The sequence below is a fragment of the Alexandromys fortis genome, unplaced genomic scaffold (genome assembly GCF_014885135.2).
Source record: "Alexandromys fortis isolate MF-2015 unplaced genomic scaffold, M_Fortis_MF-2015_v1.1 scaffold_230, whole genome shotgun sequence".
Taxonomy (NCBI): domain Eukaryota; kingdom Metazoa; phylum Chordata; class Mammalia; order Rodentia; family Cricetidae; genus Alexandromys; species Alexandromys fortis.
This window is the reverse complement of record NW_026068206.1, coordinates 686,633-700,824: the sequence shown is the minus strand read 5'-3', so window position 1 is coordinate 700,824 and position 14,192 is coordinate 686,633. Positions and strand designations below refer to the sequence as shown.

The 14,192-nt window shown below is 35.7% G+C and overlaps 2 protein-coding genes across 3 annotated transcripts in view; one reads left to right on the top strand and one right to left on the bottom strand.

Moving 5' to 3' along the window:
- Positions 1-1,129, bottom strand: part of LOC126493267 (nucleophosmin-like) — a 2,029-nt gene extending 900 nt beyond the window's left edge. The window contains exon 1 of one of the 2 annotated variants that reach the window (XM_050130227.1): positions 421-1,129. In XM_050130227.1, coding sequence (XP_049986184.1) covers positions 421-1,075 — 655 coding nt within the window. In that variant the 5' untranslated portion in view covers positions 1,076-1,129. The remainder of the gene's footprint in view (positions 1-420) is intronic. The other variant, XM_050130228.1, reaches the window with a different exon arrangement.
- Dach2 (dachshund family transcription factor 2) overlaps positions 1-14,192 on the top strand; it is a 537,829-nt gene that overhangs the window by 321,223 nt on the left and 202,414 nt on the right. The gene's annotated exons all lie outside the window — the stretch shown is intronic.

Sequence of the window (14,192 nt, the reverse complement as noted above, 5' to 3'; positions counted from 1 at the left end):
TTTTTACTGCTGAGTAGTACTCTAATATGTATATATTCCATACTTTCTTCATCCATTCTTCAATTGAAGGGCATCTAGGTTGTTTCCAGGTTCTGGCTATTACAAACAATGCTGCTATAAACATAGTAGAGCATATACTTTTGTTGTGTGATAAGGCCTCTCTTGGGTATATTCCCAAGAGTGGTATTGCTGGGTCCATGGGTAGGTTGATCCCAAATTTCCTGAGAAACCTCTTGAATAGCCTCCTGGTCAGTCATCCGGAAGCAATTCTTCACATAATTAATGAACTTGGCTTCCACTTTGGGAAGAGAGCCACCTTTTTCTATACTTGCTTGCATTTTTGCCTTAATGTCTTCTACAGAACTAGGTCCTTTTGGTGTTTTAGGTTTTTTTTTTCCTGTTTTTTGAAGGACTCTTGACCCTTTGATCTTGGTGTTGATGGTTTTAAGTCTTTTCCATTTTGGTTTGATTTTTGTGCATTTTTGGCTGGGGTATCTCGGACAGATTTCTTCACTGGAACTTTTTCTTCAGCTTCCTCATCATCAAAATCATCGTCGTCATCATGTTCATCATCCTCATCATCTTCATCATCATCCTCATCAAGTTTTACTTTTTTCTGTGGAACCTTGTTGCCACCTCCAGGAGCAGATCGCTTTCCAGACATACTCAACAGCTTTACATCCTCCTCTTCTTCATCTTCTGACTCTGCATCTTCCTCTACAGCTACTAGATGCTGTCCACTAATGTGCACAGGCCCAGAACCACACTTCAATCTTAAGACCACAGGAGGTGTTATTTCAAATCCCCCAAGAGAAACTGTTGGCTGTACAGACATTTTCAAAGTTGCCAGTGTTACTTTAATTGGACTGCCTTCATAGTTCATTGCTTCTGCCTCTACGATGTGTAATTGGTCTTTTGCCCCAGCACCTAAACTAACCGTTCTTAGTGATAACTGGTGCTCGTTCTCATCATTATCCACCTTAAAGTGATAATCTTTGTCGGCTTTTAGTTCACAGCCGAAAAGGTAGTTCTGAGGCCTTAGAGGGCTCATGTCCATGTCCATGGAGTCTTCCATGAGGTGAAGGCGCGTTCTTCGGTGGCAGAGAAGTTGGACGGAAGGTTCTGCCTGCTGCTCCTCAGAACAGGCACGCAGGACGGAATCACGCCCTGAAAATGTCTTATTCTGTCTTTTTGCTCATATTCATTTCCCTTTCCCAGTTCCTCTGAGATCTATCCCTTTTCCCTACTTATGCAACCTTGGGCCTTTAAAAAAATCCATCCAGTCCCATGTGTGCCGCCCATGTTTTCTTGGATGTGTGGCCTCCTACTGGAGCATGACTAGTTTACCAGGAATATGCACTTATTACTCTTTCTCTCAGCAGCTAACAGTTCCCAGTAGCTCCTCAGGGGCAGGCGGGCTTTGTGGCTACCTCTCTCACAATACTGGATTTTGTGTGACCTGAGCTTACGTAGGGGTTGTGCCAGCTGTCACAACCACTGTGAATTCATATACCTTCTTTATCTAAAAAACACTGTTTTCTTCTTTGTAGTCGTCTACCTCTTTTGGCTTTTACTTAGAGTCTTTTCTACTCTCCTCCCCAGTGATTTCTGAGCCTTGTTGAAGGAAGAAATGTGATACAGATGCCCCACTTAGGGATGTACATTTTTTTAGTCCTTATTCTTTCTGTTTTGATAAGTTTTTAATCACTGTCTACTGCAAAAGGAAGCTTCTCTGATGGGGTTTGAGAACGGTATTAATCTATGGGAATAATGTTAAATCATTTGAAGTCACACTAATACTATATCCATTTAGCAGAATAATAATAGTACATTCTCTCCTAGAGGCTATGACCTGTCTAACCTTAGGAGTGTGAGAGCTCTAAGTTTCATCTTGTGGAACAGAACTCAAATGGAATCCATAAGTGGTTGATTACTCTCATAACATTGTCCCAGTAGGCATGACTTGTCAGGCTAGTTGTTATTGTAGTTCACAGTGTTTACAGATGGATAAGATTTATGATAGTTTGTCTTCCTGTAACATGCATAGAATTTTCCAGAACTGTGAAAGTTGTGCTCACAACACTACTGCCCTGCTCTTACATAGAAAGCTCCTTAAGCTCTGTTTACAGTTTTCAATTGTTTTTCTGTTCTGAAGTTCCAGAGTATTACAACTATCTCCCCATCCCCTCCCCAAAAAAAACAAAACCAATGAAACAATAGAAAAAAATCACCAGTCTTCTCAGTTCTTCACAACCATAATGCAGTATATAACACTAACTTTTCCATTAGGTACTTTTTTGTTGCTGTGATTAAATAAACCATGATGAAGGCAATTTAGCCAAGATTGAAATTATTTTTGCCCAAATTTCCCACTACCTGTGTTTTGTAGAATGTCTTGAAGGAATTCAATTCTCTTTGGTCTTTATAGAAATGATTTACAACTAATTGGTGAAGATACACCTAGTAGAAGAGCATTAGTTTATTATTTTAAGTTCACTATTTATATTTTCTATAACTAAGAAAAATAGAAGAAAATCAGGGAGAGAGCCTCCTGTGTCAATCTGTGCATTAGCAATGTCAGAACATTTATAGTTTATTTTCAAAGGTACAAGTCATTTTATTCATTGCTTTTATAATTGAATACAATTGTACCCATTGTTCTTGGGACTGAAATTACTAAAATTATAAAATTTTAATTTTTTCATATTTCTTAACATAAAACACAACTTTTTAATTTTATTTAAAATTATATTTATTTGGTTTTTGTGTATGTCCATATATGCATGTGTAAGTCTCATGAATGACTTATGGAAGTTATAAGACAACTTTTAGAAGTTTATTCCTCTTCTTCATTATGTACATCATAGGCATTGAACTCAGGTCGCAATGCTTGGCTTTGGTGAGTACCTTTATTAGTTAAGGAAATTTTCTAGCTCTTAATTTATTTGATGTCCTTCTGTAGTACAATCTAGCCATAGATTCTCTATGTATACCAACCTGGCCTAGGACTCCTGTTCCTTCTGGTTCAGACTCTGAAATGCTAGAATTACAGACCTTTATCACCAAGTCAAGGAAGGAAATTCATGTTTCAAAATATTCTAAATTTGTCATCATGTTTTATCTGTAGTTATACATCTATATTTGTTTTTCTGAAGTTAAGTGCATTTTAATATGACTAGGGAGTGGAATGAGTGGCTTGTTATAAAAAGCATTTTACTTTTCGGCCTCTTCAATTATTAGAACATATTTTAAACTAATTTGTCATTTAAAATGATAAGTTTCTTCCTTTCGTTGATTATTTTGTTTAAAATAATTTGTAATATATTTGTGGTACAAAGTCATGTTTGCTATTTAGATGAAAGACTTTGCAGTATTTTTAAACATATTGTTTTCTCTTAATGCTAGACTGTTTTTCTCATGTTTCTTTTTCTTGTCTGTCTGCATATTTCCTATCACTCTTCTAGGCTGACGACTGCATCTGCCACTTTTCTTTTCATCGTTTATGCAATATTTACTTTCTTATTATATCATTTCTTCTTAGATGAGTATCTTCTTGTAATAAAAGTTATTGACAATATAGCATCTTGTTGGGGGTCATAAAGGCCAATGACATCTCAAAGAAATATACCACCAACTGTCCAGTGACTGCCTTATTTGGCCAGGGAGTATTAGAAATATAATATCAAATTTTCTATTTTGACCATCTTGGCAGAACTTCATATTTTTTTTCATAAATATGTTTTAATCACTGAGTTATTTGGATTCTGGTTTTTACTAAGAATAAAGTACTATCATTGATGGCTTTTCAACAGATGGTGTGATCTCTTGATGCCGCATATAAAATATAATACATATGCATCAGTACCAATAATTCAGGACCTGTGGCATAAATCAGTCGCATGGCCTGTTATAGCAGATGGAGAAAATCCTTCCATTTTCATATTTTGTTCTAATTCCCAAGATATTATTGAGATTATTCTATATAACTCCCCTATAGTTCTTGAAGTAAAAGTTCAGGATACATTTTGGTATAAATTAATGTTGCTATTATTGTTAAATTACTATGCACATGTACAAATATAAAAGATGAATTAACTATATTACACAGTTTGTCAGTTTGCTCAGAGAAAATCTGAGGGACAGGAATAACAATTATTTCAAGAAATGTCTGAATTTTGCCAAGTGTGAAACCAGATCTGTCAGAAAGAAAAGAATATTATTTTATTTCACAGTTTATTTTAAACTGACTCAAATAGTTAAGTGAGTATCAATCACTATTAAGATATAATTATGTTAAAGTTAATTGTCATAGTTTGAACTTGATACTGTTCTGCAAATCTTTTTAAAGTATTCATTTTGTCTTCAATTTTATGTTTGTATGATGAACTGTGTATGAATATATGAATGTTTGTTGAAAAGAAGTCAGATGGGGACAATGGATTTCCTGAACTAGAGTTGCTAGTTACTGGATATAGTTACTGGGAATAGAACTCAGGTCCCCTTCAAGAACAGTGTGGCCAGTGATTGCTAGTTCCTGTTATTTTAGTTTTCTTTCTGGATTTCACATCATACATTCTGAACCTCCTCATTTCCCCATCCCCTCACCTCCACCCTCTGTCCTAAAATAAAGCAAATTTAAAAGTAGAGCAAAAAGAAATAGCAACAAAGAAAAGAAACAATGACATGGAAGCTGTAGTGGGGCTGGTAAATCACACAGTATTCCCATAATCCATACATCTTTAATTGTAAGTGTTTTTTGTAATGGGTCATTCATTGATCTGGCTCAAGGTCTCTGGCTTCTTCTACCCTATTAATAATGGGTCCTCATGGGATTCTTCCTGGATATTCTGTTGTCCTGTGTCATGGAGATCCCATAGCTTTGGATATGCAGGCCCATCCCCTTCACATGATCTAAGAGTTTGTGGATGAAGCAGATTTTTAAAGGTACAAGGCATTTTATCCATTCTTTTTACAGTTTAATACAATTGTACCCATTGTTTTTGGGACTGAAATTACTAAAATTATATTTTAATTTTATATTTCTTAACGTAAAGCACAACTTTTTAGTTTTATTTAAAATTATATTGATTTGGTTGTTTGTGTATGTGCATGTGTATGTCTCATGACTGACTTAGGGAAGTCATAAGACAACTTTTAGAAGTTTATTCCTCTTCTTTATTATGTACACCACAGGCATTGAACTCAGGTCGCAATGCTTGGCTTTGGTGAGTACCTTTATCAGTTAGGGAAATTTTTCTAGCTCTTAATTTATTTATTGGGGTGGTCAAACTCATAGCCCGGCTTCTGGGCCTGAACAGTAGCTTGGTCGGTGAGCCCACCAGCTTTCCCTCTTTATCACCACCAGGGTGAACTCTTCAGACCTGCCACAGCTAGCTCAATCAATGCAGTAGGCAGGAAGGAGCAAGGCCAATTCTCCTTCCCTCATGCCTTTGGGTCTGGCTTTCCTGTACTCACACCACACACACTCTACTGTTTTGCCAGATAAGGTATGTGGCTTGCTCTCCCATTACTGCAGTTGGTGAGTTGCAGGACCAACCTTTCATTCTCATGCTCCTGAGGTGCTGATTCTTCCATCTGCTGCAGTTGGCAAGGGGGCAGGGGCATATTTCCCCCACACATCCCACCAAATGGTATACAAAGGGAGGCAGGCGCCATTCTCCTGCTTTCGTGTCCACAGGACTGGTTCACCTGTGCCGCTTTCCAAGAGGGTCAGCTCTGTTGTGTTCTCCAGGTGAGGGGCAGGGCCTGTTCTTCCTTGTGCTGCAGCCAGTGGAGGGGGACAGCTCTACTGCTTCCTTGATCCTTGGGCCAGCTCTCCTGACCACCTTAGGTGGAAAGGAGTATTTGGGGAGGGCATCTTTCCCTAACCCATGATACATGGCTAACAAACATGAGTGGGATCAGGTCTCCTACTCTCATGTCCTCCATTAAGCCTTTCTTGCACCCCTGACAAAAAAGGATCAGCTCTACTTAGTTGCCCACGTAAAGTGCAGTGCAGATTCTCCCACTGCCAAGACCCCAGGGCCAGCCCTCCCATCTGCCACAGGCAGCCAGGTGCAAGGGAAGGGGGAGATCTTATCTTTATTGCCCACTGCACAATATGGCAGATGAAGGGTGTGGCCAGATCTCACTTACACATTTTTGGGGGTGGATCATCTGCACCCCTGTCCAACAGGGTCAACTCTATTTTGCTGCCTGGGAGAGGCCAGGCCTGGTCTTCTGAGTGCTGCAGCCAATGAGGGCAGGGTCAGCTCTTCTAATGTCCTTACCCTGGGACCACCTTTTCGTGCCTACTGTAGGTGGTTAGGGGCTAATGTCTCTCACACACACCATCACCTGATAGACACTAGGGCACCTATATGAAAATTTCAAGCAGTGTATTTTAATTAAAGCTAGCATATTCTAAAACTGACTCATGCATTGATATTGTAGTTTACAGTGGAAGTCATTGCATTAAATTCTGATTACTTCTCTACTTATTGATATAAATGAGACAAGAAAATTAATTTTTCTCTGTCCTACTTTTTATTATCTATGAGATAAGTTACTTTCTGCCTATTAGAGAATGGACTGTGATAACTTACATTAAACAAGCTATCTTATAGAATTTGGTAGTTATATAAATTTTGATGAGTCATTGAAAAATATCCTATGTGAATAAAATTGTAGACTTAGCTCACAATTTTATAAGCAAGATAATTTCATACACAAATATAAGGTATTAGTTCATATTTATCTACATACTGTAAAGCTAAAATTGCTTTGAATTACATTTGTTGAAATGTGAAAATATCAATTCGTTTTAAACAAGTCAAAATTTAGTTGGTATATTTAAATGAGAGCAAACTATGTCTTCTTTTTTATGTCTGTAGAGGTAGAAATAAAAAAAATAAATCTAGTGTGTATATTTAAGTAATTGATTTTTATTTTACTTCTTCATTTTAAAATTAAGAAATATATTAAACCAATGAAAATTTACTCTGGCTTTCATATATATATATATATATATGTGTGTGTGTGTGTGTGTGTAAATATATATAGTTCCTGGACTTTTAAATCACATCTGTTGGGAAACATTACAGCAAACTTGAAGTGTGGTGTTTTTTCCTCTTCCTGCAACCGACTACTTTACTTAAGCTACATACAGACTTTGGTAGCAAAGGTAAAATAATTCCAGTTCATTAAATCTTAGTGGAAAGCTGCTATCTTTAAAGTGTAATGGACAAAGACATAAAATAAAAAAAAAAGATGGAGTCTTCTCTTCAACCAGGCAATTACTGAGACTCTTAGCTGCACTTAGTTCTGTTACTTGCAGCATTGGGATGGACTGTTTTCCCAAAATTGACAATCTTTGTTTATTTCTTTTTTTTTAGCTCTAAGCAAGTTCATAAGCAGCCTTTTCTAGCTTTTTTTCCACTTGCCACCATGTAAAAGATTCAGAAAATCTTTAATCTTTCTATATTTCATGTTTTCCCTTACAGAGCTTTTTATCTTGAAGGACAGAAAAGTACCCTCAATAGTCTCCTGAAATATTGTTTTGTTTTCTCTTGGAAACTGGAATGCCAAATATACTGTAAATTCTTTGAGTCTCAAAAGTGTTCTGTTCTGAGCTTTCTATCCTCAGGACATTTAAATTTTGATTTTTACCATAGAATAGTTAATACGTTTTCTCCTTTGTTTCTCAACGCTGCCTCCTGTTTCCAGCTGGAAAGGTCTTCATTGAGGGTTAGATTTGGGGACTGAGAAGTGGGAACCTTGACAGCCTAGCTAATGATGCTAAATAATCTCTTGACAAGGACAGAGAAAAAGGATACCCTAATTTATGGTTTTTAAAGACAACTAGATTTGAAGGGATTGCTAATTCTGGGTAGCTTTCATTTTTCTTTCTTTTTTCTTTTGTGTGTACCCTCAATTAATTTATTTACATGTTTGATAAAGAATGAATAATTTAGACCCAGAGTTTGCCCTCAGATAACCTGGATTCACATAAATATGTAAAGATTTCACAAACATACATAAAGATATAAAGACAAGATTGAATCAAGAAAGCTGATAAAAATAAAACCATGTGTTATTTCCTTATGATTAGTGTTTTATTAGTGAACTCAAGTGTTATGAGAGTGTAGTAAAGAGTGTGGTAACTTTCTGATTTCTATTATAATTTAGCAAGTTTCTTAGAAATTCTTTTTTCTTTTTTAATTTTTATTCTTTTATACATTGCATACCACACACAGATTCCCCTCCCTCCACTTCTCCCATTTCTTTTTTTTTTTTTTGACTTTTTTTTAATTTTTTTTTATTGAGAAAAGGAAAAAAAAGTTTCCGCCTCCTCCCAGCCTCCCATTTCCCTCCCCATCCTCCTACCCTTCTCCCCCTTCCCTCACTCCTCTCCCCCTCCCTCTCCAGTCCAAAGAGCAGTCAGGGTTCCCTGCCCTGTGGAAAGTCCAAGGTCCTCCCCCCTCCGTCCATGTCTAGGAAGGTGAACATCCAAACTGGCTAGGCTCCCACCAAGCCAGAACATGAAGTAGGATCAAAACCGAGTGCCATTGTCCTTGGCTTCTCATCAGCCCTCATTGTTCGCCATGATCAGAGAGTCTGGCTTTATCCCATGCTTTTTCATTCACAGTCCAGCTGGCCTTGGTGAACTCCCAATAGATCAGCCCCACTGTCTCAGTGGGTGGGTGCACCCCTCGTGGTCCTGACATCCTTGCTCGTGTTCTCCCTCCATCTGCTTCTCATTGGGACCTTGGGAGCTCAGTCCAGTGCTCCAGTGTGGATTTCTGTCTCTATCTCCATCCATCACCAGATGAAGGTTCTATGGTGATATGGAAGATATTCGTCAGTATTGCTATAGGATAGGGTCATTTCAGGTTCCCTATTCTCAGCTTCCCAAGGGACTAACTGGGGACATGGCCTTGGGCTCCTGGGAGCCACTCTAGAGTACTATGCTGCGGTAAAAAACAATGACTTCTCAAATTTTGCATGCAAATGGATGGAAATAGAAAACACTATCCTGAGCGAGGTAACCCAGACCCAAAAAGATGAACATGGGATGTACTCACTCATAATTGGTTTCTAGCTATAAATAAAGGTCATGGAGTGTATACCTGGTGAACCTAAAGAAGCTAAATAAGAAGGTGAACCCAAGAAAAATCATATAGTTATCCTCTTGGCTATGGGAAGTAGACAAAATTGCCGGGGAGAAAATTAGGATCTTGGGTGTGGGGTGGGATGGGAATAAGGGGGGATGGGGAGAGAAAAGTGAGAAGGGGAGGATTGGGGGAACTTGGGGAAACATGATGATTGGGATAAAGGAAGGTTGGATAGGGGAGCAGGGAAGCATATATCTTAGTTAAGGGAGCCACCTTAGGGTTGGCAAGACACTTCTCCCATTTCTGCACCCACTTTCCATTTTCCGTTTTCCCCAAACCCTCTTCTTCACCCTCCCAAAATAAAGCAAGCCTTCCTGGAATATTAAAGAAAAATGGTATAATGTTACAATAAGAATATGCACAAACTCTCATATCAAGATTGGATGAGGCAACCCAGTAAGAGGAAAAGGAACCCAAATACAGGTAAAAGAGTTAGAGATACCCTCACTCCCACTGTTGGGAGTCTATCAAGAAATCAAAGCTAAGCAACCACAGCATGTATGCAGAGAACATAACTCAGACCTATATTGAGTCCATGTTTGTCACCTCAGTCTCTGTGAGCCCAATGAACCTTGGTTAGTGGATGTTGTGGGCCATGCTCTCTTGGTGTCCTCAACCCCTCTGGCTCTTATAATACTCCCTCCCTGTCTTCTGTAGGTGCTCCCCTGGCTCTGCCTAATGTTTGGCTGTGCATCTCTGTATCAGATCGCATCCGTTGCTGGATGATGACATTTGCAGTCATTTTTTAATGCACAGAATTTTTAATGATTTTGATTGACAACCTATTTTTTGGAGGCTAGTCAGACATAATAACCATCGATCTATCTTTGTAATAAAATTGAGATATTTATGATAGTTTTTGACTATTCTATTTCTTTTCAAAAATTTGCTAATTTATTAATTGGAGACTCTACATTCTCATTTAAATTGGGCTTTGTGCTTCAGAGATAAGACATGGTACCCTAATCTTTTATAGTAATTATCTGAACTTTAGGGGAAAAAACATAATTTCAGGAGAAATTTGTTTTCGGGACAAGCATTCCATAAATTTAATATTATAAATCTTTTTAAACGTCTTAAAAATGCTGCATCACTGATTTAGAAACCTCATTAAATGTTTGCCTCAGTTTTGTGAATTAACCAATTCACAGAACTAACCATTTTTCTTTGTTCTAGAATTCTAATATTTAAAACAGAACTTGGAACAGAATCTTGAAGTTTAAGGGTGATTTGTTCAATCTATACCACTTTAACTTTTCTAATTTTAAAAGTGTTACAACTGAACTTTCATTTTCACAGAATTTTGTACATTTTTATATAAAAATGCTTGACATACAATTGCAGATTTTTTTCTCTCCCATACATTGGCTCCATCTCATGCAAACTGTAACATAGCAATCAAACCTGCTTGCTCATGGAAAATGTGCATTCAAATAATGGCTGTTAGAGTGGGACCTTTGGCATTATAAATATTAATGACTCCAGTCCTGGTTTTCTGTGGAAAAAACATTTCATAGAATTTAATTTTTACATTAATTTTATATTTCACTTTACACTTTTGTAAATATACCAAAGTATCTTATTTGGGATGTTGAAATGAAATTTTAAAAAAGTATGTTTACCACTAACATTGCACTTGCAGATCACAGAGTAAGAACTGTTTTACTAAACTGCTAACTGCCAAAGTAATACATAGCTATTAAGGCTTCAAGAAGAAAGCCAATTCATTTCAGTCATAATATCACCTAAAACTGAAGTATTATATAAAAGCTAAACAATGCCAAATGGATTTGGCTGAGATCAAAAGCCAAACCTATTTCTTTTCTTTCATCTTCAGTGTTCCATTTCCTAGGAGTATGACCTTAGTCAAACATCTATTAAAGTTAGCTTTTGATGTCAACCCCCTTTTGGGGTTAAAAAAATTCTATCTTTAAATTTTTCTTCTAGAGACAATCATTCTATTGTGTTTTAATGTTCCAGTAGTGTCTGAGTAAATAGGATTCTCTGATATATGTGATAGAAGGGTAGTTAAATGGGACAATCATTTTTGTGTCAGAGACAAGAATCAAAGGAAGCATTCTTTAGATGCTATTAACTGGGGAAAAAAATTCCCCGCAGGTCAGTTGAACATGTTAACTGGTCAGTCTGCTAGCTCTTTAGGTCTTTGAAGAAAATGCCTTGTAATTTGATAACAGGTAGTTGCTCATTTGTAATGCAATTTTCTTCTTACCAGTTAGAGCCACTCTGTGGTTAGTGAGGGGCAAATACTTCTTTAAACTTATATATTAAAAATGAAATTTTGTTTAAAACAGTAATACGCTTTGGAAAGGTGATACATTTTATTCCTTATGTAATTGAATAAATAGAGCATAAAGAAATGGTCATGTTTGATTAAAAACAACGGAAATATAACAACAAATGATGATTAAATTAAAAAATAAATTACATTTTAAATACATTTTATCCATGTGTATGTCTCCTGTCTGAATATTGTAGGACTCTATGTCTTCTTTTTAGACACTTTGTTTTATGGAATAGTAATTTATTATTATTTCAACAATGCTTTGTCCCTGAAAAAGTATTCTAGATCACCCTGAAAGCATAAAATTGAGTAGCTTTTAGTAAGTATGCAACAGCAGTTATTGCAGCCTTTGTTTTCTTTGAGGTGAAACATAAATATAATCATAATAAAAATCAGAAGAGTGATAAATATTCATATGTCTTTATAGAGTACTCTAGAAAAATTCAAATAATGAAACATTATATATAGTTGTTAGAATAAAGCAAAATTTCAATTTAATATCAAAAGTAATATTTTAAAGACTGGTTAGGCTAAAAATGCATCTTAGAGATGAAAATATTATGGGGCAAAATGACAAATCAACAGAAATATGAAGATAAATCCAAGTTCATGTGGGCAAAAGGGTTAAGACTAGCTAGAGTGCTGAATATGTGGAGGAAAAGAGTAGATATTCTACATAAAAATGGGCATAGTCAGATTTGAGGCATTTTTAAATACCAGATTCTAATTTAGAACTTCATTGTGTAGATTACAAGAAGGGCTTGATATATTTAAGGAATGTGAAAACATTTCTTTGTGAGAACACTGCTAATAAAAGCACACAACCTATACTGAAGAAAAATTGGACAGAAGATTATTCAGAAAGAAGTTTTCCAATAGCCTTGTTGAGAAGAATGTAGTTCATTGGAATTAAACTGCTCTTGTATATCCTATTTGCACTGGTAGTGGAACAATGTTGAGTAAAGCTGCTTACAAACAGCTTTGGAAATATAATGCTGGAGTGTAATTATTGGTAGCCACAATTGGAACAAAAAAGCCAAATGTATCTTCTGTATAACTGTTATTTTATGTGGCATTTTTAGCATTCCTATACTTTGTTATGAACCAGACAAAATGAAAACATACTTTTAGAAAATGTTAACATTATCTGTGATATACAACATTTTAAAAATATTAAATATAAATTTTTAGTATAATTCTACTGAGCTAAATGCTTTTTATTACTGGGACCTTCAACAGAAGGAGTGATGGGATAGCTCACCTTGAAAATATGCATTTGACTATGGACAGCCCATTATTTACGTCCACTGTTTGAACAAGTTGCTATAATCTTTCTTAAAGCATGTCCTTTAAACAACATCAAAGACCCAAGACAAAATGGCAGAGGGCACAAATCAAATGAATGAAACTAACAAAACAGTGTTTGGTTAATTATAATGGTTTCCTGTAACAAATAGGTTCTGAACATAAATGAATTGATGTGAAATAGTTACAGAAATTTGGAAATCCATAAAAGAATGAACTCCTTAATCAGCATCAAAATGTATAGTGTTTCTTTCATTTTGTTAGGCCATTTCGTCCTCATCTATCTCCCAGTTGTGTATTGTTTGTTCATTTCTTGCTATGGCAGTATTGAGGTCAAATATATTATCACCAAAATGTTTGGAATTAGGACTAAAAAAATAGAGTAAGGAAAAAAAAAGATAAATTCCTTTATGGCCTTTCTTTCATTTGATCTCTTTGAGTTACTGTGCCCCCTTAGCAACCTGAAGCTATTGGTTGCAAAAGTAAAATGGTTTGTATCTCTTTCTGAATTTATTGTTAATAAGACTATAACAGAATTGTGGTGAGCCAAAAGAATGTGTGACATTATAAATCACGTAGTCTTCACTAGTTCTACTCAGTATCCTTGCTGCATGTGAATATAAGTGTGTGAGAGGGAATTCTGGTTCTTTTGTTTATTAATGATCTGGCCTAATTATATTTTTATTCCTATTTTTCTATTATTCTCAAGAGAAAATTAATTTTCATTACTCATTTTTGAGAATCAAGGGAAGAGATCAGTATACTCGTTGCACCTATTCATTTTAATATGAAATAATGAAATACTAGATGCCTACAGTTCAAACAGGTTATATTTTTGCCTTAATTGATGTGGATAATTTCCACAAAAATTGCAGTAAAAAGTGATTATGATTTCATATTTTTGAGACAATAGCTAATGTTCCAAACTCCAACTTTTCAAGAAATGTTACTACTTTTAGAATAGTAATAACTCTGCTTAAAGAAATACTGGTATGATATATACTACTTAGTCATCAAATTCTATAAGACTTATTTTTCTGCTTATAGAAACTTAGTGGACAATTTTAATACCAAAGTAGCAATGTCTAATTTTTTATATATATAGCTATTAAAGTAAGAGGAGTTTTAAAAGTTATAATATATTATAATTAAATGGCATTATAATTAATTGGCAGGTTAAAATAGGCTTTGAAAAATGCTCTTATGTTCATGAAAGACTCAAGACCAGATTAATATTTTATGATTTTTGTTTACTTTTCCAAAGAATTCATGTGCATTTAATCATGTGGCTATTTCAAATATCTGTCTGTGCATTACCATATTATTTGATGTGAGTATAGAGTATAGAACACATATTCATATTTATACTTCATCTATGTAATATATGTGTGGTGTACATGACATATACTTAA